The 25,432-nt window shown below is 43.7% G+C and overlaps 1 protein-coding gene across 1 annotated transcript in view; it reads left to right on the forward strand.

Moving 5' to 3' along the window:
* PRKCH (protein kinase C, eta) overlaps positions 1-25,432 on the forward strand; it is a 370,064-nt gene that overhangs the window by 297,456 nt on the left and 47,176 nt on the right. Inside the window, exon 11 of the mRNA XM_011978272.1 lies at positions 7,228-7,382. Coding sequence (XP_011833662.1) covers positions 7,228-7,382 — 155 coding nt within the window. The remainder of the gene's footprint in view (positions 1-7,227; positions 7,383-25,432) is intronic.

Consider the following 25,432-nt stretch of genomic DNA (forward strand, 5'->3'; position numbering starts at 1 on the left):
GAACAGAAAACCAAATACTGCATGTTCTCACTCATAGGTGGGAATTGAACAATGAGATCACTTGGACACAGGAAGGGGAACATCACACACCAGGTCCTATTGTGGGGGGGGGAGGGGAGAGGGATAGCTTTAGGAGATCTACCTAATGTAAATGATGAGTTAATGGGTGCAGCACACCAACATGGCACATGCATACGTATGTAACAAACCTGCACGTTGTGCACAGGTACCCTAGAACTTAAAGTACAAAAAAAAAAATTGGTGTGTGTGCCAGGCATGGTGGCTCACACCTGTAATCCCAGCATTTTGGGAGGCCGAGATAGGATTGATTGAGCCTAGGAGTTCAAGACCAGCCTGTGCAACACAGAGATACCCAGTCTATACAAAAAATTTGCCAGGTGTGGTGGCATATACCTGTGGTCCCAGCTGCACAGGAGGCTGAGGTTGGAAGGATCACTTAAGCCCAGAAGTTCAGCGCTGCAGTGAGCCATGATCCTGCCACTGCCCTCCAGCCTGGGTGACAGAGCGAGACCCTGTCTCAAAAAGAAAAGCAAAAATTGTGTGTATTTTAGCTGAAATTCTCCTGGTAGCAGAAAATTTACTTCAGGTAGTAAGAAAACTTACTTAAGGCTATGCAAAAAAAAAAAAAAAAAAACTAAAAATAAAGATTCGGAGGTACAACGGATGTCTCATGCAACCCAAGGGCAGGAATTGGCCAGGTCTCGGCTGATCTGAAACCAGAAGGACGTGAGGAGCCCTGGCAGTTTTGCTCTTGGCTCACTTACCCTCCCTGATCTCTTGTCTCTGCCTCACTCTATGTTTCTGCTTCATTCTTCTCCTTCACGCATCCACCTGTCCATTCATCCATCCACCCAGTTTTTCTCCACTCTGTTATACCTAGGCATTTCCCACATTTACACTGCAAAAGCAGTTTCCGTTTCCTAACCCATGTTTCCTCAGTTCCTGCACACAGCCCAGACTAAATTAAAAGCTTTTTATCTCAGTTTCAGTTTTCTGGAAAAGAGACTCTGGACAGGCGCAGCTCGATCTAACTGGTTGTGCACAGATGCTTGGGTTCACCCATGTGGCTGGGCCGGAGAGTGGGTAAATGCTGAGGAAGGGATCACCATGAGCTGAACAGATGCCTCCAAAGATGTTTGCCCCAGTGACCCTACAGGATCTTGCCCTGGTCCATGCTTGCTCTCCAGTCACTTTCCTTAGGTAGCATTATCTTGTCACTTGTATCATCCTGGCATAGCACTTTCATCCACCCAGGTATTATGTCTCTGGTTCATACAAATTGCCCATCAGCTTTAACTTCTATCCAACAGCCCTTAATGAGGGAACCTTAGGGAATGCACCCTACTTATACTGACAACCATTATTCAGGGGATATTTTTAGCCCCATGGGCCTGGGGAAGGAATAGTTCTGAACTGATAGCCAGGACAGAGAGTGGACCCAGACTGCAGCAGGTCAGTGTCATCAGAGCAAGTGATGACAGGAATTCTGTATTTACCAGGCAGCAGCTCCTTGGCCTCCCACACCGGGTATGGGACAAAGGGATTTCTGAGTTGCTTTCACTCCCACAGGTGTTCATCACCCCATGTTAATGACTTGTATTTGTGGTTGGCTGAATCAGGGACAAAAGAGAGGAGCAGGGACAAAGGGTTTTAGAAGTGATGTTAAACCGGTTTCCTGACCCTGAGATTTCCTACCACACAAGTCAGGGCAGACTTTACCTGACAGAACCAAAAGCCTCAGGTAAGGCTGTACAGATGTGCAGGCTCAGTTTCTAGGAAATTGGACTTTAAAAAAACCAAAATGGTTCTATGCACAGATTTAAATACTGAAACAGTCATCTTTGCCATCTCTGTCTAGAGTGGGATTTGGGAAACTCCTCTCTGCCATAGGAGTGACTCACTACAACCATAATCCATCTTCCAGTACCTCCCTAAATGCAGGATTTCCAAAAAATGCTTCACCTAGTTGCTTCACAGTTGAATTTGTGAAGCATGATTTGGTGTTTGTCGAGTCATCAGTGATACTAATTCTTAAATAGCACAGACTGAGAGTAGAGCTGTAGGTGAGAGGTTATCTTTTGCCTCCTTTCAGAACTTCAAATACAGGTCTTAGCTTTGTAAAGGGCATTCACTAAATGTGAAAAGTTTTACTCCTTTGGAATTAATTCCAAAGGGGTAAAATTTTGCTGGAATGATTTGCTTTTGTAGCTGATGTCGTTTTATTCTATGTGGCAAGTTCCAACATTACTGGAGTCTTTTTCAAGCCAAGCACCATAGCTGCACCTGTTTTACTCCAGGCACTGGGCTTATAATTCTAGTAGAGACCAGTAGTGAGTGATCATGTTTATTAATGGCAGCTGAGACCCTGCACGTCTCATTTGTGGGTGACCTGAGATGGAGTGAAACAAAGCACCCCTAAGTAGCTTTTTCTTTTTCTGCATTTCATTTTGAAAATAGCAGTACAGTTACAGCGAAGCCTCACACTCACCCACTCCAGCGCTTGACAACCTGCCTGCCTTTGCAGTCCCTCCCATCTGCCTGACATCTTACACTTCAGTGGCACAGTCTTCCTGACACCTCCCGCCTCAGTCCCCACTCCAGCCTGACTTGCATGCCCTCATCCTTCTAGGCTGGGGAATTGGCTCCTCTTAGAAGCTTCCCCCACAAACCCCACCTGCCAAATTCCACCTCCAGGCTGCTCAGATGCCCTGCTCGGTGTCCCCATAACACCTTCTGTTCCCCTCCACTGCACTTAACACACTGTGGTGATATGCTGTGCCTGCATGTCCGTGAGCTTCCTGAGAGCAGTGTGGAGTCATATTAGTTTTAGGAGGCTGGGTCCTTACCCAGGCCCTTGCATACCATGTGTGTGTTTAGTAAACATTTGTCTTGTTCAGAACCTTAAAGGAACCACAGACGATCTCTGCAATCTGTAGTATATGCTGTAAAGCCTGCGCACCAGGCTCCAAGTGGAGCTGCTGGGACTCGAACCAGAGCCAGCCGATTCTCAATGTGGATGCTGTTCCAACAAGCCCAATGGCCTGGTTACTTCAGGCAGCAGAAAGGCCATTATGGGACATGGGTGGTTACTCGTGTCCCTTAATAATGGGCAGCGGGGATGCAACAGTTTCTTTTTGTAGCTGCTTTCCAACCCCCATTGCCTAAACAAGGGCTCTCTCAAACAGCCTCACAACTGTGTCTTTCCCATGTCTTATCTTCCGTCTTTCAGATGAAAATAAGAAAAACATGGAGGAAGCACATGTGACTTTAGTTTGCTTCTAATTGCAAGAGTAATACACACTCATCATAGAAACCTTGAAAGATACTGAAAAGTATAAAGAGGAAATGTCACCTCCTATCCCACAACAAAAAACTGACTTCTGTCACTCTATAGCCATCTTTTTTATCCTTTCTATGCATCTATCTGCATTTTTGGCTATAACTAAAATCACTCTGCACATTCACATTTATGATCTTTTTTTAAACTGAAAAATACCTATGTGAGAGCACAAGCATCGGCAGCTTCAGCAGCAGCTGTCACTTATTGCACACTTGCCCGAAGGGAGTTCGAGACCAGCTTGGGCAATATAGTGAGACCCCCGTCTCTACTAAAAATAAAAAAAGGACATACTTAATATAATTTTATGTCTGATGATGACTCCTCACCCCACCACCACCTGATGATGTATGGGTCTTCTTTTCTTTCCTTTTTTTTTTGAGACAGTCTCCCTCTGTCTCCTAGGCCAGAGTGCATGGCGCAATCTTAGCTCACTGCAACCTCTGCATCCAGGGTTCAAGTGATTCTCCTGCCTCAGCCTCCGAGTAGCTGGAATTAGAGGTGCATGCCACCATGCCCAGCTAATTTTTTTGTGCTTTTAGTAGAAACAGGGTTTCACCACATTGGCCAGGCTGGTTTTGAACTTCTGACCTCAAGTGATCCGCCTGCCTCAGCCTCCCAAAGTGCTGAGATTACAGGCATGAGCCACCGCGCCCGGCCTGCATCTTCTTTTCTAAACACTAGAGATTTGTTGTCATTTATCTCCTTCTCTTCAAAAGTAATCTTGGAGAAATTGCTGCCAAATCTTTTCCTCTCTGCGGCAAACATTTTAAAATGGAGTGAACAGAAGTGCAGGTCAACAGAGGGTTTCCTCACAGCAAAAACGTTTTGCTTGTTGATAAACATATCTTTGTTTTTATGCCTGGTGACATTATTTGAGGTCTCTGATAGGATGGACCAGTACTCTGCATTAAGTTGTCGTCGTGTCTCAGCTGGCCTATGTCTCCTGTCTGCTTCAAGAGTTGCTCATAGCCTGAGGGCTGTGAATTACACCCCGTGTTCCAGGTGGTGCCAGACGGGAGGTTAGAAATGAGACTCTGAATGAAAAGAAACAGGTACAGCAGAACCCATCTTTCTGGAATTCTAAAGCTTATGGTTCCTCACTGTGTAGCAGAGGTGAATCTGCCAGAGTCTGTGCATTATCTGAGAATCTGCCTCCAGGGTTGTGGATGGGGCTGGGCTGAAGCAAGACTAGAGGGCAGGATTTTTTCCCCCCAGATCTGGAATTTAGCCCACACCCTGGCTTTTAGACTTTAGGCTTTCGATGCCAGCTGCCTTAAAACTCTTGCCAAGTGCACCACTTATAGCAGCCTAAGGAGTGGCCACTTCCCCACTGACCCAGTTCCAGTAGCCAGGTGTTCAGAGCAATTGGTATTCATGTGACTGCCACTCAGATCCACGAGGAAGATGAACAGGCTGGTTAACAAAAACATGTAAGACTGACCTCCTTGCCCAGAGATGGTTCAGGGTGGCTTTTCACCTTAGTTTTTACCTCAGGCCGTCTGTGGCCATCCCTCCAAATGAACAGCCACAGCATTGGCATAAAAACTTACTATGCAGATGCAGCTTTTTGGGATGTTTCCTGTGTGTGTATATCCCCTGCCCACCCCATTGCTAACCTGCTAATTCCACCTTAATCCTTCCCATTTAGAAAATACAGGACAGCCATTGCTCATCAAAGCTTGTCCCACCCAATTCTGCCTCTCCCCTTGTCAGTCACCCTCAAATGAATGCCAGCAGCTTAGTCAGATGGCTTGCTGTATTTACATAGTTTGCCTGTTGGCTTAGATTGGCCAACCTGAAGATTTGTGTTGGTGGTGGTGGTTTTTGTTTTGTGAATCTTGCCATTCCTTCTTCACTATTAAATTCTTGCTTCACTTTTAGCAGAAAGAAGTGTTTAATAAATTCAGGGGATTTTTTTTTCCTTCTAATTAAAGCGTTAGTTAAAATAGGGCATATGAGGTCACAAGCCGTGCTTCCTTCTGATAGGGATCTGCGTGGTTACACCAGGGATGCAGTGGGAGCTGAGCAGGAGCACGCACCATGCTCTGCCCATTGTTCAGCTGTGAATGTGTGGAAACACCCTGTGCAAAGCCAGTGGCACTTAAAACCACAAATAAAGACAGGTTCAAGACTGGGTGTGGTGGCTCACGCCTGTAATCTCAGCACTTGGGGAGGTTGAGGTGGGAGTATTGCTTGAGCTCAGGGGTTTGAGCCCAGCCTGGGCAATGTAGTGAGACCCCATCTCTACTAAAAATCAAAAAAATGAGCCGGGCGTGGTGGCACATGCCTGTAGTCCCAACTACTCAAGAGGCTGAGGTGGGAGGATTGCTTGAGTCCTGGAGGTCAAGGCTGCAGTGAGCCGAGATCGCGCCACTGCACTTCAGCTTGGGTGAAAGAATAAGACCCTGTCTCCCCTCAAAATAAAGATAGGTTATGCATATCTGCATCCTTTGGTAAAATACCGATTTCCTCACAAAATAATCTCCAATCCCACAAAATGGTATCACGGGTCCCAAGTCAATGGCACTCATCCTGTGGGCCTTAGCTCACGTTTCACTTGCTCAGAGACGTTGTCTGACCCCCAGGCAGGTGACCAGATGTCACACTTCCTCCACTTTTCCTTCACAGGATTTACCAGAATTTGTCGATTTGCTTGTGTCACTTTTTTTTTTTTTTTTCCTTTTTGGAGTAATGTGTTTCTCACACGAAACTCTGTATGGGGAGAGGCTGTGTCTGCTCTACTGTCTACTGGATCTCGCATCCGAACTCAGCACCAGCTAATTAGGAACTTCATAAATGTCACAGGAAGGAGTGAGGAAACCCATTGATTTTAGAGGTGCTTGAAGCAAAACGTTTTACACTTAGATAAATCTTGGATCACTTTTTAAATGAGACCTACACATTTCTTTCATGAAGCAGTCGTGATTTCCATAGCACTTTATTCACACCACTTGCATAGTACTTAGTACACTCCATAGTGACTTTTATTTTAAGAGTCCACTTTACCTGCTAGGTTGAGAGTAACTTAAAGGGGAGATGGCATCTCGCTCATTTCTACATTCCCACTCTTGACTCAGTCTTTTGAAGGACTGAGTGGTATTTCCAATGTGGATGCTACCATGAGGCTGTCATTTGCCTTTTTTTTTTTTGGAGGAAGGAGTCTTACCCCTGTCGCCCAGGTGGGAGTGCCGTGGCACAACCACAGCTCATTGCAGCCTTTACTTCCCAGGCTCAGGAGATCCTCCTGCCTAATTTTTTTTTTTTTTTTCCTACAGACAAGGTCTCACTATGTGGCCCAGGCTGGTCTTGAACCCCTGGGCTCAAGGGATCCACCCACATAGGACTCCCAAATTGCTAGGATTACAGGCATGAGCCACTGCACCCGGCCTCCACATCTGTTTGACTGACTTGTCTAAAGGGGTGTTCTTTTTCTGTGATTGTTCTCTGCCCATTTGTGAGAACTAGAGCACCTACTAGGTGTCCTTTACTTTGGATAATTAACCCCACATGTTCCAGATTAAAGGCATATACCTTTCGATTTACATTCTCTCTCCAGGTACCTGACCTTTAAGGAACAGAGCTGGAACTCGAATCAAAGGTTTCTGATGCCTTCTGTACTTTTGATTTCATGTAGCAAATCAAGGCTGTGTGGAACTAACTACAGGATATCCAGGTGCTGCTCTGCCCCAGGGCTCTAATCCCACCAGACCTGTTGCGCTGCACTCTGACCCATGGTCAGGATGTTTCCTGGAATACATCCACTTGACAGTCTCCTCTCTGTGCCACAGCCCTGGGCAATATGATGCTGATGGAGCTCTAGGTTAATTGCTACACCACATTGGACCCTCTCTTGTGTTTGTATCCAGGATCGTCTGTTTTTTGTGATGGAGTTTGTGAATGGGGGTGACTTGATGTTCCACATTCAGAAGTCTCGTCGTTTTGATGAAGCACGAGCTCGCTTCTATGCTGCAGAAATCATTTCGGCTCTCATGTTCCTCCATGATAAAGGAATCATCTATAGGTGAGTTTTGGTTGCTGCCCTCACTTCTAATTCGCTGCCTCCTCCACTCTCCTGGCATGATCCATCCTTCCACTTCTCATGATAATCAGTTGAAACCTTTTTTGGAATTAAATTCACAGAAGCTTTGTTTCTGTTTTTGTTTTTGTTTTTGAGGCAAGGTCTCACTCCGTAGCCTGAGCTGGAGTGCAGTGGCGCAATCATGGTTCACTGCAGCCTTGACCTCCTGGGCTAAGCAGTCCTCCCATCTTGGCCTCCCAAGTAGATAGCTGGGACTACAGGCACGCACCACTACACCTGGCTAATTTTTAATTTTTTTGTAGAGACAGAGGTCTTGCTATGTTGCCCAGGCCTCACAAAGGTTCCAAGGATCCATTAGGATAAATGAATGACAGTAATAAACACTGCCTCCAAACTAAAATTTGCCCCACTTGGTATTCATAAAATAGGCCCCAGAGGCTCAGAAGAGACTATTTATTCATCAATTGGTTCAGCCAGGGTTTACTAAGGACCTGTCATAGCCAAGCCCTGCAAGATGCTAAACACAGTATTGTTCTCTTTTTTTTCATTTTCACATTTGAAGTGAATCCCTTAACCATGATTCTATTCCATTTTAAGAATCTACGCCTTAACTAAAGGGTGTGGCTAACCTGCTCTAAGTTGCTATAAGAAGAATCACAGTCATGTGGAGCATGGCTCACCAGTCAGGAACTAGGTGAGCCGCTCGTGAGCAGTGTCCTGCATGATAATATCATCCGTGTGTAGCCCCCTCCCAAATATTATTTGATTCTCCATTTTGTGACACACAATCTTTTGATCATAATATACCATACTTTGAATGGGCTCCAAATCTGCTTGATGTTGTTAAGTCTCAGAGTTCAATAAATATCAAATGTAACTTTAGTCAGAGAGAAGGTCAGAGACAGTGAGAAATGTAATAGTGAATGTTAGACAATTTTTATTCTTAAATTTTCCTGTTTTTTTTTTCTGCTGTCAGTGTCCTTCTACTCTTTAAATCATATAACCTAATTGCCACATATGCTCTTTTTTCTTTTTTATTGTTTTATTTATTTTTTTTCTTTTTCTTTTTTTTTTTAAGACAGGGTCTCGCTATGTTGGCTAGGTCGGTCTTGAACTCCTGGCCTCAAGCAATCCTCCCACCTTGGCCTCCTAAAGTGTGAGCCACTGCACCCAGCTCACATAAACTCTTTTTCTCTTAAGATGCAATTGTTGCTTTCCTTAGAGAAAAATTTTCATATATTAGGGGCATGAATGCCAAAGTAAAGGATTTCCTGATTGAAATTTGCTATTTATTAACCTTGTTAAATGCAGTTCCTTTCATAAACTCATGATAGTATTGACATCATTATTAAATTATAATAGCTTTAAAAACAGTGAATATTCTTAAATACTGTGGGAGTCAAAACAGGAAGAGAACAAGTAGTAAGTCTCGTAGAGAGAATGCAGTAGGGCTGGTGGTTGGTGCTGGAGTGAAGTGGGAAGGCAAGCACTGCACAGCAGGCGTGGCAGGCACCACAGAGGCACTTCCTCTAATTCATTCTCAGTGCAGATCCCCCAGACCTCAACTTCGTACAGTGCATTTATCACAGCCTCATGGCACCGTGCAGGAGGGAGGAGGGTGCAGAGCTGGGAACCAGCCTGGATAAGGGCAGTCGGAGCCACCTGTTTGAATGCAGTCCAGGATCTCTGCTCGTTCTTAGGTCACGGGGCTGCTGCAGGTTGATTAGGCAGCCTGTTTTGAGCTTTCTTGACCAGGCTGTGGAGATGAGAGCATTTTTTTCCCACTCTCCACTTTCTTCCCAGTGTATGATTTGTGGAGGTTGCTGGTATGATCTCTGTTGGTGAAAGGAATTAAGCGTCCTCCTTGTGCTATCAGACTCTGGGCAGTGAGTTCCATTTTTGTTCTCCTCTCTGCGGCTAATCCAGCCATCTCCACTCCGCTTGCCCCAAAGAGAGACGTTTCCACATGTAGGTTAAAAACTGCATGTAAGTAATGACTCCCCTACTTGACAGGGACTTCTGTTGCAGATCAAAATAATATTAACAACAAGACCTAAACTGAACACTTGGGCTGGGTGTGGTGACTCACACCTCTAATCCCAGCACTTTGGAACGCTGAGTGGGGAGGATCGCTTGAGCCCGGAAGTTTGAGGCCAGCCGGAGCAACATGAGGAGACCCCTATCTGTATAAAAATATATATATATACACATATGTATTAAACAAATTAGCCAGGCATGGTGGCAGCACCTGTGGTCGTAGCTGCTTGGGAGGCTGAGGTGGGAGAATTGCTTGAGCCCAGGAGGTTGAGGCTGCAGTGCGCTGTAATTGTGCCATTGCATTCCAGCCTGGGTGACAGAGCGGACCCTGTGTGTTGATCAATCAATAAATCAATAAAACGAACACTTGTTACAGGAGCAGCTCTTCCCTTGCATTCCTCTGTTAATTCTTCTAACAATATTATTTTATAACAGTAGTAGTATCCACATTGTTCAGATGAATAGTTAGGTCTTCCAAAGACTTCAGAATTCAAACCATCGTTCTAACCACTGGGCTCTGCTGTCTCCTCAGGGGAGACTTGAGGATTTAGCGTACACTACAGAGTCAGCTTCTTAGTCCTTTTTGGTGATAGGACCACTTCAGTTCCTGAAAATAAGGTAGAGTGGGCAAAAGCAATTCAGTCTTATCTCAAGTTTTCTTGAATCCTCAGAGGCTTTGAGTTGGGCCGAGCAGCGAGCTTGCTTTCCTGCATTGGATGTTACTGCCCCTCAGTCTCCTTGTCTCATTTGTCTCAAAATAGGGTGGGTAGACACTATAACTTGATGTGGTTTCTGGTGAAGCAGTGTCGGCCCCCATCTTGACAAATTTTATTTCAATTCATGGTATCTGGGATTCGATTCTGAGAATTGATTTTAATTTACTCTTGGACTGGAATCCCATGTTCAGGCTCTAACTGATATGGTTGACTTTGAAGGGAACACATTTAATTAGGATAGATTCAAATGCTATTTTTATCCTGTGGACTTATTTCACAGGATAATTTAATTCCATTCAGTATACTGGCTGGGAACACAGTCTTAAGGATAAGACTTTGAAAGCCAAGTCCTTGGCTTTACACACAGTAAAGGGCACATTTAGGTCACAGAGGGTGTGGATTTGATACAAGAGCCCAGTGAGAAACCTGGGAGTATCAGACAGCCTCGTTTATCATACGTGTCCCAGAAAGCCCTTTATCACAGAGCTAAAAAGTAATCTCCTTAGAAGATGCCTCTGACCTATCCAAATAGAGCTGTTGTTTGTTTGTTTGGGTTCTTTGAGGGAAGGGAGGGAGAAAGGTGTTTATTTTCCAGCAAATAAAAGATGATACCATGTGCAAGTCACTGTTAAAGAAGGCTTCAGAAGGTAGTACCTGAGGCTCCTCTGACATGAATTTCTTCTTTAGCTGCCTGTGCCTATGCAAGAGGACACAGACCAGTAATGTTTGCACACGTTCCAACTTGTGTTGTGACCCTGATTCTCAGATGTATTCACTTGTATCTTGTGGAGGAACAAAAGCCCAGTTCATGGGAGACTCAGCAAGGGAAGGGCCTGCCCCTCTGCCTTTGGTTGGAGGGTCTGGAACCTGCTGTGGCCCAGAAACCAAGAAGAGTAGGCTGGGAAGGAGGCAGTCACCAAGTCAATTCTCCTAAGGGGAAAAAAAGACTATTCATTCTTTTGTCCTGGGCTTCTTGGCCAATTGGGGAGGCCAGACAGCGCTCATGAATAATTTACTCATGGTGTTGACTTTTTTCCAGAGTCAAGCCCTACAGAAAAGTTAGGAAAACAAAGGGGCATGCATCCCATTGACCAAACATCTTTCAGCGTGTTTCATCAGCTGTATTAAAGGGAAACTCAGCTGTCATTGACATTTCAACCCCAAACTCCTGAAGCCAGCCAGCACACATTTGATTTGCTGTTTTTGACGAAGTGTGGAATACTGTATCTGAAATATGTTGGGTGAGGAATAGTTTATAGAAGGGCACAGTTTAAATTTCACTTCCTCCTCACCATGTTACACTTGGGCACACAGCACTTTCCAGCACAGGGTTTTCAACTCATGAGTCTGACTGCTTTGTGCCTTATGCAGTTGTTGGCATGCTGGGTGCATGGTAATTAGTGTTTACCCCAAAAGCTGCAAATGCTTCCCGTGGTATTTCGCCATCCCATTTTGCAGATGTGGCCCACAGAGGAAGCTTTTGCCCCACAGAGGCTGACTGCCAACCCTGACATGCTGCGTTCTACTTCCATGATTACGTGGCACATTAACTTTTCAACTTTGAACTGCTGATTTCTCCTCAAATTGAGAGAAAAATGTCTACTTAATTTGACTCTTTTAAAAATTCAGAATTTGGGAAGAGTAACAATCTCATTCCCAAGATTAAGCCCTGTTAAGCTAGTCTCTGAACATAGTTGAGGTATCGGTGAATATACCGATTGCCAACATCATCTAGCTCTTGTTTCTCAAGGTTCATGAGGGTCCACAGGTGCCTCGCTGACTCTGGATAACTCAGCTGGGCGTAGCCTTGCTTGGCAATTGGCCTTGTCTGTGAGCATCACTTCCTGGTCTAAGAATTCACAAGTGATCTGTTTCCAAATGAATTTGTGTGTTGGGGCCAGGCACAGTGGCCTATGCCTATAATCCCAGCACTTTGTGAGGCCAAGGTGGGCAGATCTGTTGAGTCTAGGAGTTCAAGACCAGCCTGGGCAACATGAGGAGACCCTGTCTCTATAAAAAATACAAAAATTAGGTGGGCATGGTGGTGCACACCTGTGTAGTCCCAGATACTCGGGAGGCTAAGATGGGAGGATCACTTGAGCCCAGGAGGTGTAGGTTGCAGTGAGCTGAAATTGCGCCCCTGCACTCCAGCCTGGGTGTCAGAGTGAGACCCTGTCTCAAAAAAACAAACAAACAAAACAAAAAATTGTGGCGAGTGATGGATTTTACATGCACGAGTTACTGTACGCGCTCTCTCTCTCTCTCTCTCTGCAGTTCTTCCCCTCTGGAAAACTGTGGCAATCTCTCTCTGATTCCCACCTCCTGGGGCCTCTCTTACTCCTCAGTATTTCTTATCAGCAGACTTTGAGTCCCCCAGATGTCTTTCATTTGAGCCCGGAATTTTGGGCTCTTACTGTCACCTTACCTCTGTTGGAATTCAGTTCTGTATTTGTATTCATTCTACTCATTCCAGTGAGAAAAATCTTTTTAGATAAAGATGAAAGTAAAATTTAACAACTCTGGTTTCCCTTTGTCATCTGCTAACATTATTCCTTCTGCTGCAAGAAGTAGGTCTCTTCTCTGTTGATCTGCATACCGCAGAGACTGCTACAAATTGTCATTTGTCGTTTGTATAGTCCTTGTTTATTCAGTACATGCCAGCCATGGGAATGCTCAGCGTGTTAGTCACTTTCACATCAGACTTTGGCTGTGAGCCGTCACCTGGGACTGATACTGGCTCTTTGAGCTTTTTAGTCATGTGCTTGTCTCCTCTCTTACTTAGCTTGTCATGCCTTGCTGTGCCATGATGGCCTCATTCAGCGACGGCTCTTCAACTCTCACCAGAAAGTGACCACCATTCCTGACTCCCAAGATCCTTCTTCAAGGATATGATGGAGAGCTCAGAGCTTTCCAGCTGATTAGAGTAGCTCAGCGTTTCCCTCAAATGGAGTCTTCCCTTTCCCCATAGTGAAACTCATCGGCCACTGTTCTGCGCCCTTGCACAGCCTCTGGAGATCTTTTAACAAGTATTTGTTGAGCGTCAAACCTCTGCCAAGGATATGGATGTACTGATGAGCAAAAACAAAAATACTGATGATGAGGGTATCATCCAGTGAGGGAGAAACATGTCAATCAAATGATTATACCAATAAAAAGTAGCAACCATGACCAGTGCTATGAAGAGGAGAAGTACAATGCAATGAATGAGAACCTAGAATAGGGTGATTCTACCCAGTTAGGGAAAGACGGAAGATTTTTATAAGGAAGTGACTCTTGAGCTGAGGTCACAGTAAAGAGGGAAGGAAGGAGCGTTTGAGACAGAAGAAACAGCAAACGCAGATAGATGCCCAGTAACAGGAAGGAGTGTGGCAAGGTCAGGGGTTTTTAGAGCAGGCCAGCCTGGCTGGAGTCTAGGAAGCCCATCTTACCTCACTTGGCATTTTATTATCCTACAGTGTTCAGTCAGCTGATCACTCCAAGATTTTATTAGATACTCCTTGTAAATAATTTATTTGAAGGTTAGGTAAGGCCGGTCATGTTACCAGTCCCTGGAGGAGCCATCTATTTACAGTGAGTTCCCTGTGTCTAGGTCTGTGCATTTATACTCAACAATGGGTTTATAAAATATTAGAGCCAGAGGAGACCTCAAAGGTTGCTAAGGGCCAAGCTCTCTTTTACAGATGAGGAACTCCAGGTCTGAAACGTCCAAAAATTGTTTCTCGTAGTGGATATTCTCTTCGGATGACTCATCTGCTGTTTGCTCTCCATCTCCAGGAAAACAAAAGTATGGCTAGAAAATTTTGTTTCAGCCTTCAACTTAGAGCTGACATGAAGAGCGAATCAAGACATTTTGAGGCATTCAACCCTGTTTACTCCATTGCAGTGAGGAAAATCCAGTCGAGATCAGAACGTATCTCCTGAGCTGCCACTTAGTGCCAGATGTTGCATTAGGAGGTGTAGATACAAGATGAGTAGATGCGATGTCTGCCCTTTGAGGCGCTTTCTGTGGGGTAAGAGAGATAACCATTAATAAGTCTTGGCAGCTGGGTTCCAAAACTGGAGCTTGCCCAGGGTATTTTAGGAGCAGAGAGAATGGCCACTTGCCGAGATGGATGTTCAGGCAAACTTCCTGGAGGAGGTGAGGCCTGAGCTGAGTGTGAAGAGTTAAAAGTTAAACAAAGGTAAGGAGGGTATTTAGGTAGGGGAGCCAGTTTGAGCAAAGCAGAGAAGTGTGGTGAATGTGTAGTTAAAGTGGAAAACAGCAGGAACTTTGGTAGCACTAGAGCCTGAAGTTTGAGGCATGGGAAAAGGGCAGGCTAGAGGAGGCAGCAGAAATGAAGTGTTAAGCACTTACTGTTCTTGAGATGTTTGAATTCTGGGTCACTTAGGACTTGGCTCCGTTGCCTATCACAGGAAACATAAAAATGACAGTGGCGTAAGCCAGATGAACAGTGCTCTCTCATGTGAAGAGTCTGGAGGTAGGTAGTCCAGCCCCGCCATGGAAGCTCCATGGATTCATTTTGCAACCCAGATTTCTGTGCTTTCTGTTCTGCTGAAGACAGGGTCACCTCCTTGTCTAAATGGTTGCTGAAGAACTAGGAATCATCTCTCTATTCCAGTTCCATGTAGTAAGAAGGGCCAGAGGGCGTTCCTCCTAACTGAGTCAGCTCCCTTTAAGGGGTCTCCTGGAATTCCACACAGTACTGACCATGGAATTGGCCAGAACTTGATCATATGGCTGCATCTAGCTCCAGTGAAGGCCAAGAAATACAGTATTACAAGTGGCCATGTTCCAGCTAAAAATCAGCATTCCATTATTAAGAAGGGAGAGAATCATTATTTGATAGAAAACTTGCCGTGTCAGACACAAATTCCATGCCAGGGAGTCTGGGCTTTATGGAACAGGTAACCTTTGAAGAATTCTCGGCAGGTTTTATGACATGAGTGGGCTTATATTTTACATTTATGTGCGGGCAGGGGGCATGGCATGTGTGGACATGCGCATGGTAAGTAGCAGCCAGGTTGCAGGGGAGAGGTTCATTTTGAGGCAGTTTCTGTGTTCCAAGTAACAAGATAATGGGGACCTGAACTAAGACAGTGATGGTACAGCTGATGAGAAAGGCATAAGAGATAATAGCAAGTAAAGCTGATAGGACTTAATATTTGGGTGGATTCAGGGTAAAAAAGAAACCGGAAATCATTTCCAAGTGTTTAGCTAGAAGGTTGAGTGGATGGCAGTACCATTAGCTAGGAGAGATCATGTGCCTGGGAAGAAGTCTAGGCAAAAGAGGAAGAAGTTTTAGAAAGGTTGTATGACAGCTACCTGAGGCATTCTCCAGTGGAGATGCTCCGTGGGCAGGGGGATAGGAGTCTGAAGCTCAGTGAAGAGGATGGGCTGAAATTAAATATTTGTAAGTCATCAGGACATAGCTGTTAGTTGAGACCACGAGACTGGATGAGGTCACCCAGTAGGAGTCTCTTAAATGGAACAGTGCGAGTCAAGGATAGAACCCTGGGGAACCAGACTCCATTAGAAATCTGCCTAAATTTGGCTCCAGGGTTATAGAAACAATTGGTATGTTCATCATTTAGAGTAAGTATCCCCAAAGTGCCAGTCTATTAAAAATACAATTCCATAAAAGTGTAGAAAAAGATCACTTACTTTAAAGTATGTGTGTGATGCTGCATGTATTCTTCCTACTGAAAGAATGCTGGACGTGGTTTTCAGAAGCTTTGCATACTAGACCCAGCCCTGGTCCTGGGGATGTGGACAGGTTGCTGAATGCCCCTAGCCCTTTGGCCCATCTGTAGAGTGGGGGTGCCATTGACATAGCTTCCCAGCAGGGTCCTTGTAAAACTCAAATCAGATGGAAGTGCAAATGCAAATGCTTTTTGGAACATGCCATGTCGATGTAAGAGGTTATCTTTGCATATGTGCTGTCACCTGATTTGGGATTTCTTTGTATCCATAGGCATAGGCAGCAATTATCCTCAAGACACTGCCTGAATAACAGGTAATTCTTCATAGAAATTGGAGTTTTAGCTTGTAAAAATCAACCTTTTGAAGACTAGTCTCTGTAGTAAACTAACTCTGGTCATGCTTTTCTTTGAAACCAAATCATTTTCTCTGTATTTCCACAATATTTTGAAATGGCAAGTGATTGATATACTTACCACGTACTTACCGTAAACCCTTGAGATAATTTTTTTAGGAAGTCCTAGGGCATATGTGACAGTTTGTACAACCCGAAGACTAGACTCTGGCATTTTGTTTCAATTTCAACAGTTTCTAATGTTTAGGGGAAGCAGTTGACCTCATTTTGAGTTTACGCCTTCTGGTATTAAAGCAGATGTTTGATGGTTAATTTGAGAGGAGATGCAAGAACTTTTTCAGACCATTAGTGGGGTGAACATCCTGAGGGTGTAATCCCAGTAATGCAGTTTCTCAAAGGACCCAACTTTATAACAGATAGAAATTTAAGCCCTGGGACACCTTGATCATTTTTCTGTACTTCATATATTAAACCAGAATGCTCATCCTGGTTTGGCATCATCAGGGTTTGGCCTTTTCATCAGTGAAGGCTGTGGCTATTTGGAACTAATTGATAAATGTGTTAGTGGCTTTCACCAGCTAATGAAACCAGGCCACCAGTTTTCCTCTTCTTCCCACCAAATTGACCAAGCAACGAATTGCTTCATTATAATTACAGACAATCTTGGATTTATTTGCTGAGCAAGAAAAATACAGTCATTTAATCTTTATATATTAAGTGAACACAACCATTTGTAAAAAGTAATTGAATTGTACAGTTAAACAAATGTTTATGAAAAGTCGACCCAACGCAAAGCTTTGTCAGGCTCTCAGGGAGTAAAAGAAAAATAAAGGCAGGTCCTGCCCTCGAGCTTGGGGTGTTTGTTCTTTCCGTTAACAAATCATTTTTTTTGTTGTTGGGCACTCACTGTGTGCCAGACACTGCTGTGAGCTCTGGAAAAATACAGGAAATAAAACAGACAAAACCCCCTCCTCTCAGGGAGCTTAACTTCTAGCACAAGTAGTTGGACAAAATATAGAAAGAAGACAAAAGTAGGACAAAAGAAGAAAATATATTGAATGTTAGGGTGATTCAGCATGTGGATAAAAGCTTGGTAAGAGCAATATAAAATTCAGGAACAAAGATTTACTGTTTGACGTAGAGATTTTTAAAAGCTTCTCTGATAAGGGACATTTGAGCAGATGAACAAAGACCTAAGGATGGGAGGAGACAGCTCCATGTGAACATCTGGGAGAAGAGTGTTCTAGGCCGTGTCCTTGGAGGGAGAGTGTGCAGGGGGATCAAGGAGCAGCAGAGGAACCAGTGGGCTGGAGCAGATGAATTCGGGTGTCATGGGGGTCGAGGGCCCAAACCTTTTTTTTTTCCTTTCCACAACACAGAATGCTAACCACATGTGTTGAGCATTTGTCCTGTAAGGATAGACTCCTCTGTTCAATTGTAGCTTCTGTATGACAACTGTATCCTTATTTTACAGACAAAGGTAAGTGACATTATCCTATATTTGAGGCTCTGGGAAGTGAAAGGACTTGTTCAAGGTAACACAGTATGTGGTGGAATCTACAATGCCACTCCGTGATATCCTTTTGAATCCATGCAGGTGCTTTGTGCCCTCACCCATCAGGCCTCTCCCCACGCATTTTCCTCTGCTTAGAATGCTGCCCCATCTCTTTGCCAAGCTTCCAGCTACTAATCCTTGCAGTCTCAGCTTAGTCATCACCTCCTCTGAGAAGCCTTTCCTGGACTCCCCTACCCTCCGGATTCCATCTAGGTTAGGTGCCCCCTATGCCCCCATGGCATCCTGTGGAACCCTTCCCTTAGTGCTTTCCATAGGCTGTTCCCCTCAGCACGTGGGCTCATGAGGGCAGGGACTGTGACTGTCCAAGCCCACCCCCTAGGACAATGACAGGAGTGTTAGATGTTCTTAGGTGTTCATGGAATTGACCAACGCCTCAGAGTCTATGCTTTTTCTATTTTAAGATGACAGGTTAGGACTGAGAGTACATTATGATTGCTACCATTTATTGAGCACCTACTATGAGCCAGGCTGTGTTCTGAGCTCTCTGCATTAACCCACCTGCTCCTCATGACAGCGCTATGACATGACACTCAGCTTGGGGAGAGCTGCCCATTGATTGTCTTATTCTGGCCCAAACCCATGATTTTCTCAGAACTCAGAGCAGTCTTTTTAAAATAAAGCCTTCTGAAAAGTTTCTCTGATTGACTGAAAAGCATGTTTGCACATCTGTAGTAGTGATGCATTTGCATCCTCATATGTATTTATTTGGATCCATCTTTGATTCTTTCCTTAGAACAGATTCCTGGAAAGGCACACACATTAACGACTTTTAGAGCTGGCATTGTGGATAAGAGCTGGGGCTCCTGAGTAGAATGGACCTTGGTGTTTCCAGTCTTGGTTCTGCCACTTCTCAGTTGTGGGATCTTGATCAGGTTACTTTACCTCTCTAAGCCTCAGTTTCTTCAATGGTAAAATGGAAGTCCTGGAAATACCTGAGAGTAGTTGTTAGAATTAAGTTTGTGGTGTGGAGGTGCATGTAAAGCCTCTAGCCCAGGGCCTGGTATGTAGTACATGCTCAGTGATGTTCACTTTTTAAACATTCTGTCTGCTACCACTTTTGGAAAAAGCATCAAACACATGTTCCGGTGACAGGTATTGGTGCTGCCTTTCTAGTTCCCCTCATAGATCTTAAGTGCACAATTGGATACATTTTGACATATGTACACATTGTGTAATCCATACTCCAAATACTATACAGAACATTTCTGTCATCCTAGAAAGTTTCTTAGTACCCCTTTCAGTTAGTCCCCAAACACCCCCATAGGCACCCAGTGATTCTGTGTTGATATTGTAGACTGTGGATATCCACATTGAAACTATTGAACTATTGAGTGTCTTGAAAGTAGAATTGCTTCTCAGGAGTGTCCTTTTCAGTATGAGAGGATGGGTTCTTTAAACTGACTACATGAGTGTAATGGCAGTTGTGATCAGAAGAGACTACCCAAAGAAAAATTTCATCCCATCAGTCAGTTTTACTTTCTGTAGAGAAAAATAATTACAGGAGGATAAATACCAAGCACATCAACAGTGGTTGTCTGAGGTAATATAGGTGATTTTTATTTTCTTTTTGATGGTTTTCAAATGTTCTGTATTGAACAAATGTTGTCTTTTTATCATTAAAAAAATGCTATCTTATTTATTTGTTTGTTTGTTTGTTTGTTTAGAGATGGAGTCTCACTCTGTCACCCAGGCTGGAGTATAATGGCTTGATCTCAGCTCACTGCAACCTCTCCTCCTGGGCTCAAGCGATTCTCCTGCCTCAGCCTCCCAAGTGCCTGGGATTGCAGGTGTGCACCACTACACTCAGTTAATTTTTGTATTTTTAGTAGAGACGGGGTTTCACCATGTTGGCCAGGCTAGTCTTAAACTCCTGACCTTAAGTGATCCCCTACCTGGGCTTCACAAAGTGCTGGGGTTACAGGCGTGAGCCACTGCACCTGGGCGAAAATGCTATTTTAGAAGTGATCTCATGTGATACTATGTTTTTCAACATGATGTCAGAAATTGGTAACCTGCTCTTTTATCAGTTAAGTTCTGTCAAGCCCCAACCTCATGCTGTGACCACTGCTTGTCTGTAAAACCCAGTTCTATGGAAGTCACAAAGTCATTGTCTTAGTCTGCTCAGGCTGCCATAATAAATACTACAGACTGGATTCCTTGAACAGAAATGTATTTCTCACAGCTCTGGAGATTGGAAATTCCAAGATCTGGGTGCTGGCCAATTTGGTTCCTCATGAGGGCTCTCTTCCTAACTTTTAGGTGGCTGCCATCTTGCTGTGTTCTCATGTGGTGAGGGGATGGAGAGAGTACAAACTTTCTGGTGTCTCTTCTTATAAGGTCACAAATTCCATCATGAGACCTCACCTTTGTGGCCTCATCTAGCCCCAGTTATTCCCAAAGGCTCTACCTCCAAATACGATCACATTAGAGCTTAGGGCTTCAACATATGAATTCTGGCAGGACACAAAACATTCAGTCCATCACAGTCATTCATTCATACACGTGTTCAGTGTTTTCTGTTACATTAAGCAATGTGTTTTGAAGCTATTTGGTTTGATAGTGCAAAATCTACCTGGAAATGATTTTAGCCCTCAGGAAAACTGCTCCTGCTACAGTGGAACACACAGTAGACGGGCACGAGAGAAGAGCCACGGATTAGACCGAGGCGTTGTCATGCGTTTGGCTCATTAAGCCATGCGTGTTAGTCTTGGAGCTCTATTTTGAGGTGTGTTGAGACCAAATCCTTCTCCTAGATCCTAGTACTTAAGCCTGGCAGGAAAAAAAGCTGAGTGCACTGTGGTTTTAGAGTGTACTTTTTGATAATAAATAGTTTGCAGCATGTCCCTGAAAGGAGAATTTTTTCCTTTGTCTTGCAAATGTCAAATTGTACTTTTCTGTAAACTTCCTAAGTACAAATGTAAAGAGGTGCAAGTGCCCTGTTGCTCTTTGGTGAAAATGCTCCCACATGATGAATTTCTCAATTGAGTTGCAAAGAGAAGTTAATGAAACCTGACAGGCAAACTACCCCACACCCTGGAGAACAGTGTCCTGGGGGTGTCTGGTTTGCTAGATGTGTGGCTGGTGCAGCAATGGGAAGGTGGTGGTTTGACTGCCTGGCCTCTCGCATCTTGCTCCTCCGTTTTTACTGCTCCTCTGACCTCTGGAGTAGCCATGTAAGCCTGCGCTTTCGTGTACAGAGTTACCGCTCTACCCTGCTCTTGGCATTTGCATCAAAATTTACTGTGTTCCACTGACAAAATTCTAGAATCTTGAAGTTGGAATGGAGTTCAAAGTTGTATACCCCTCTTCTTTCAAAGCGTGACTATCTAACATCTGCCGTGCAGTCATTTTTTTTCTGTACTTAAACGCCTATGGGCAAAGAGGAACTTGCTTCCTCCACTTTCAGGGATCTACGACTTTTGGAAATTTCACCTTTCTGTTGACTCAAACAGTGTTTCCCGGTAGCTTCAGTTCACTGGTTCTGGACCACCTATAAGGGGTAGACTTAAAAAATACAACTCTCTTACAAGAAAGCTGTGGAGATATGTGACGTCAGTCTGGGTCTCCCAATCTAGTTTACCTGTGAACGAAGGAAATGCTATTAGCCTGATAGTTGCTCATTCTGGCTGTTTCTTCAGGATTACTGTTTTCTCAGTAATCCATAAACCATCCATGTTATGCATTCTAGATGCTTGGGTCAGTATCCAGTTGACTTGTCACATTCTTCTCTTATGAAATCAGAACTATCTGAACTAGCAGTTGGCTAACTGAACTGAGTTATGTTATTATAGCTCATGTTACTTCTTTTGGGTAAGACTTGGTCTTTTTTTGGAGACAGGGTCTCCCTCTGTTGCCCAGGCTGGAGTGCAGTGGTGCAATCACAGCTCACTGCAGCCTGGACCTCCTGGACTCAAACCATCCTCCCACCTCAGCCTCCCAAGTATCTGGGACTACAAGTGCGTGCCAGCACATCCAGCTAATTTTTGTAATATTTTTAGAGATGGGGTCTCACTGTGTTGCCCAGGCTGGTCTGGAACTCCTGGGCTCAAGCACCCCTCCAACAGCGGCCTCCTAAAGTGCTGGGATTGCAGCGTGAGCCGCCATGCCTGTCCTTGGTCTTTAATTGGATATTGTTGATGCTGACTATAGAGTAGCAAGCATGGTAGAAAGTTAACTGGTGTGGTGATCTCAAAAAAGGGTATTTAAAGTTTCCTGTTGTGAGGATTTCAGGAATTTAATCCCTGCATCTATCTGAGAGTATAGCTTCAGCCTCTACATGCACATGAAAATAGAGAAGGTAGTCATAAATCCCGGAACTAAGGATCTCTGTGCACAGCCCACTCTGCAAAGTGGATATTTGCCTCTCAGGTCAATCTGTGACTTGCCCAAGGGTGAATTACCAAAGATGAAACACGGGCTGAGCACAGGGGTGGGAATGGGGGAGACAAGGACATCACTTTTGGATATGTCAAAGTAGAGGTACCTCTGGAACTCCTTCAAATGGTCCATCTCAAAGTTGTCAATACCCAGCTAATGTTTAAGATTGTGGCCACAGACTCAGGTTGATTGCATGGAATAGCATGAAAATGAGACAGTATTGGCTTACAGTTAAGAACAAGGCTTTGAAGTCAAGCTTAGATTTAAAACTTACCCCTACAGTGTACTATAATTCTGTGATACTGTACAAACTCTTTAATTCTCTAAGTCTCAGTTTCTTCATCTACATGAGGATGACAGTACTATCTATTCCATGGGGTTACTGTGAAAATTAATTCATGTGGCTTGCTTATTCCAGTGTCTGACATCAGTGAATCCTCCATATACATTATCAGTTGTTAAGAAGAAGAGTGATCCAGGGGAGGAAATTAAACAATGAATTTACTTGAAAGACAGATTCCATAAGGAAATTGTTGAATCAATTATGGTTATACCCATACTGTGGAATATTTTGCAACAATTAAAAGAAATAATACATTAGATCTACATATATTGACCTGGATGGTTTGTCCCTGATAGACAAATAAATGAAAAAAAGAAAGAGGGGTGTGTGCTTATTTTAATCCCATTAAAAGTAGTAGCAAAAGCCATCTGAACATAGACATGTATATGGGGAAAGTTGTAGAACAGAAACAAAAGTTTGAGATGGGTTGAGTGGTTATTAATTTTTCATTATGTATCTTATATTGTCTGATTGTGGTGAGAATGTGTTAACTTTTTTGAGGATAAAATTTTTAAAAGGAAATAAGCCAAAGGACTGAGTGGTGGGTCGTGGAAGAAGAGAAATCAGCCAGCGAGGTGTGAGAGGCAGTAGATGGGCAGGGAAGAGACGTATGCAGGACAGTACAGCATTAAACACCAAGCATCTCATACGTTTCCTCATTTGTCATGGCTACGTAAGGGCTTATATCTTGAGCTCTTCTTGTTCGTTTCATTTGTTATCCCTCAATTTCTGGCACAGGGCATGGCAATATTTCTTTTTTCTTGTCTTCATTTCTATTTTATTTCTAGCAACTGAGCCAACATTTGTCTGCAGGAATTCATGGTGGGGAGATAAATGATAAGAAGATGGGTGGAAACACAGTATCATTTATTGACTAAAGAGCAATGTCACTTTAATTTAATTGTAAAATGTAAATTAATGCATATACATAAAAAGGACATTTTTAGCTCTTCTAAAATGATTACAGTGAATGCTAAATCCTCTTCATACCCTTGTCCCCAGCCTCTCAATTCCTCTTCCTCGAGACATGTCCTTACATGTCCTTCCAGAAATGGTCTATGCATATGCAAGCTCTGCATTTGAATGTCTCCTGTTGAAAAACAAATGGTGGTGTATTATCTACTTGAAGAACAGAGATTTTTTTTCCTAAGTCTTTAGAGAGATGAAATCTAAACCCTTAAAAAAAAGTAATAGGTAGGCAATCTTTTCTTTTTTTCTTTTTTCTTTTTCTTTTTTTTTTTTTTTTTTTTTTGAGATGGAGTCTCACTCTGTCACTCAGGCTGGAGTGCAATGGCATGGTCTTCACTCACTGCAACCTCTGCCTCCCGGGTTCAAGTGATTCTCCTACCTCAGCCTCCTGAGTAGCTGGGACTACAGGCACATGCCACCACACCCGGCTAATTTTTGTATTTTTAGTAGAGATGGGTTTCACTATGTTGGCCAGGGTAGTCTCCAACTCCTGACCTCGTGATCTGCATGCCTCAGTCTTCCAAAGTGCTGGAATTGCAGACATAAGCCACCACGCCCAGCCAATCTTTTCTTTTATCAGAAGGGCCTGTGGGTGACAGTTCAAGTCCTGTAAATAATTCTGCTATCTCTTGTTGGAGAAACTGCTAGTTTTTTCAGATCATGCAACAGTCTTATAAATGTTTATTGCAGTTACAAGCCACAAAGAAAGATTTTTTCCGGTACCACTGCTCCAGGTAGAGCAGTTGCACCAGTCATTATTAATAACTGGATTAAAGAGTCGCAGCACATACTTCTACCGTGGTCATAGAGTGCCTTCTGTTGTGCACAGTGGAGTGCTTATTCACCAGGGAGTTCTCAAACACCTTTCTCTATAGGCACTGTCCCAAATACTGTCAAGAGAGAAAAAATTAAAAATGAGCTCCTGCCCTCTAAGAACAGGTGGGAGCGGCCCCAAATCTTGCAAATGAAGCAAGAGGGGGTATTCAGTCTTTAATCCAAGCAGCTAGAAGCTTGCCTCTCCCAAGTTCACCCAGTGAGGATTTTAACACTCCTTTGACAAAGAAATGGGGCCGAGCAGCAGAGGAAGGCAGGTGACACCGAGTCATGAAATTCACCCTTTCGAGCCCTTCCTGGGGGATCTGTGGCTCTTGGGTTGATTCTTGAAGGAAAGGGATGAATGAAGGAGAGGAAGGGAAGCAGGCTTTTATGTATGTATGTATTTATTTATTTTTAAATTTTTATTTTTTTTAATTTAATTTAATTTAATTTTTTTTGACTCCTACACAGAAGATGGAATTGAGAAAAATACACTGTGGCAGTGAAATCAACTTACAAAACTGAGGAGGAAAATTTTGACAAAAGCAAACCCAAAATCTGATTACTGTGGGGCTGTCCATTTTATTGCTGCACCAGGGAGCAGGGTAGATACTATTTGGGCCTAAAGAACACTGAAATTTTGTTTTCTCATTTGCAAACAGACAGGTTCAAACTTGTCAGAAGCCGTAACTGAGTTTCCTTGTGACTGATTTGTATGTGTGTTAGTGGTTTTTTTTTTTTTTTTTTCCTGTAAGAATCTGGTTGAGTAATTCAGAAGGTTAAAAAACAACAAAACAGAAATAAGTGAGAAAAGTTAACTGAGGTCTGCCACATATGCCGGGAAGGTGCCCACAGACTGGCAGAATCTGTGCAGTCTTTGTCTGCTTCTGCCTATGCAAATACTAAGCCGCGCTCAACAGAGCTTGAGCGTTGTATCTGTTCAACTGCCATTTAAGAAATAGGACTCTGTTCTCGACAGCTTATTCCTTGGGGTTTCAGAATGTAAAATATGAAGTGTGTATAATCACAGGCCAGGTTCCCAGCATTTCTCGGCATTTCAGCTTTGGCAGCAGGAATGGGAAAAACTGAAGGTTTTATGGCCAGGAAGGCTGAGTGTAATCTTTGTTCTGTGGCGCTAGGAAAGG

The sequence above is a fragment of the Mandrillus leucophaeus genome, unplaced genomic scaffold (assembly GCF_000951045.1).
Source record: "Mandrillus leucophaeus isolate KB7577 unplaced genomic scaffold, Mleu.le_1.0 Scaffold192, whole genome shotgun sequence".
Classification (NCBI taxonomy): domain Eukaryota; kingdom Metazoa; phylum Chordata; class Mammalia; order Primates; family Cercopithecidae; genus Mandrillus; species Mandrillus leucophaeus.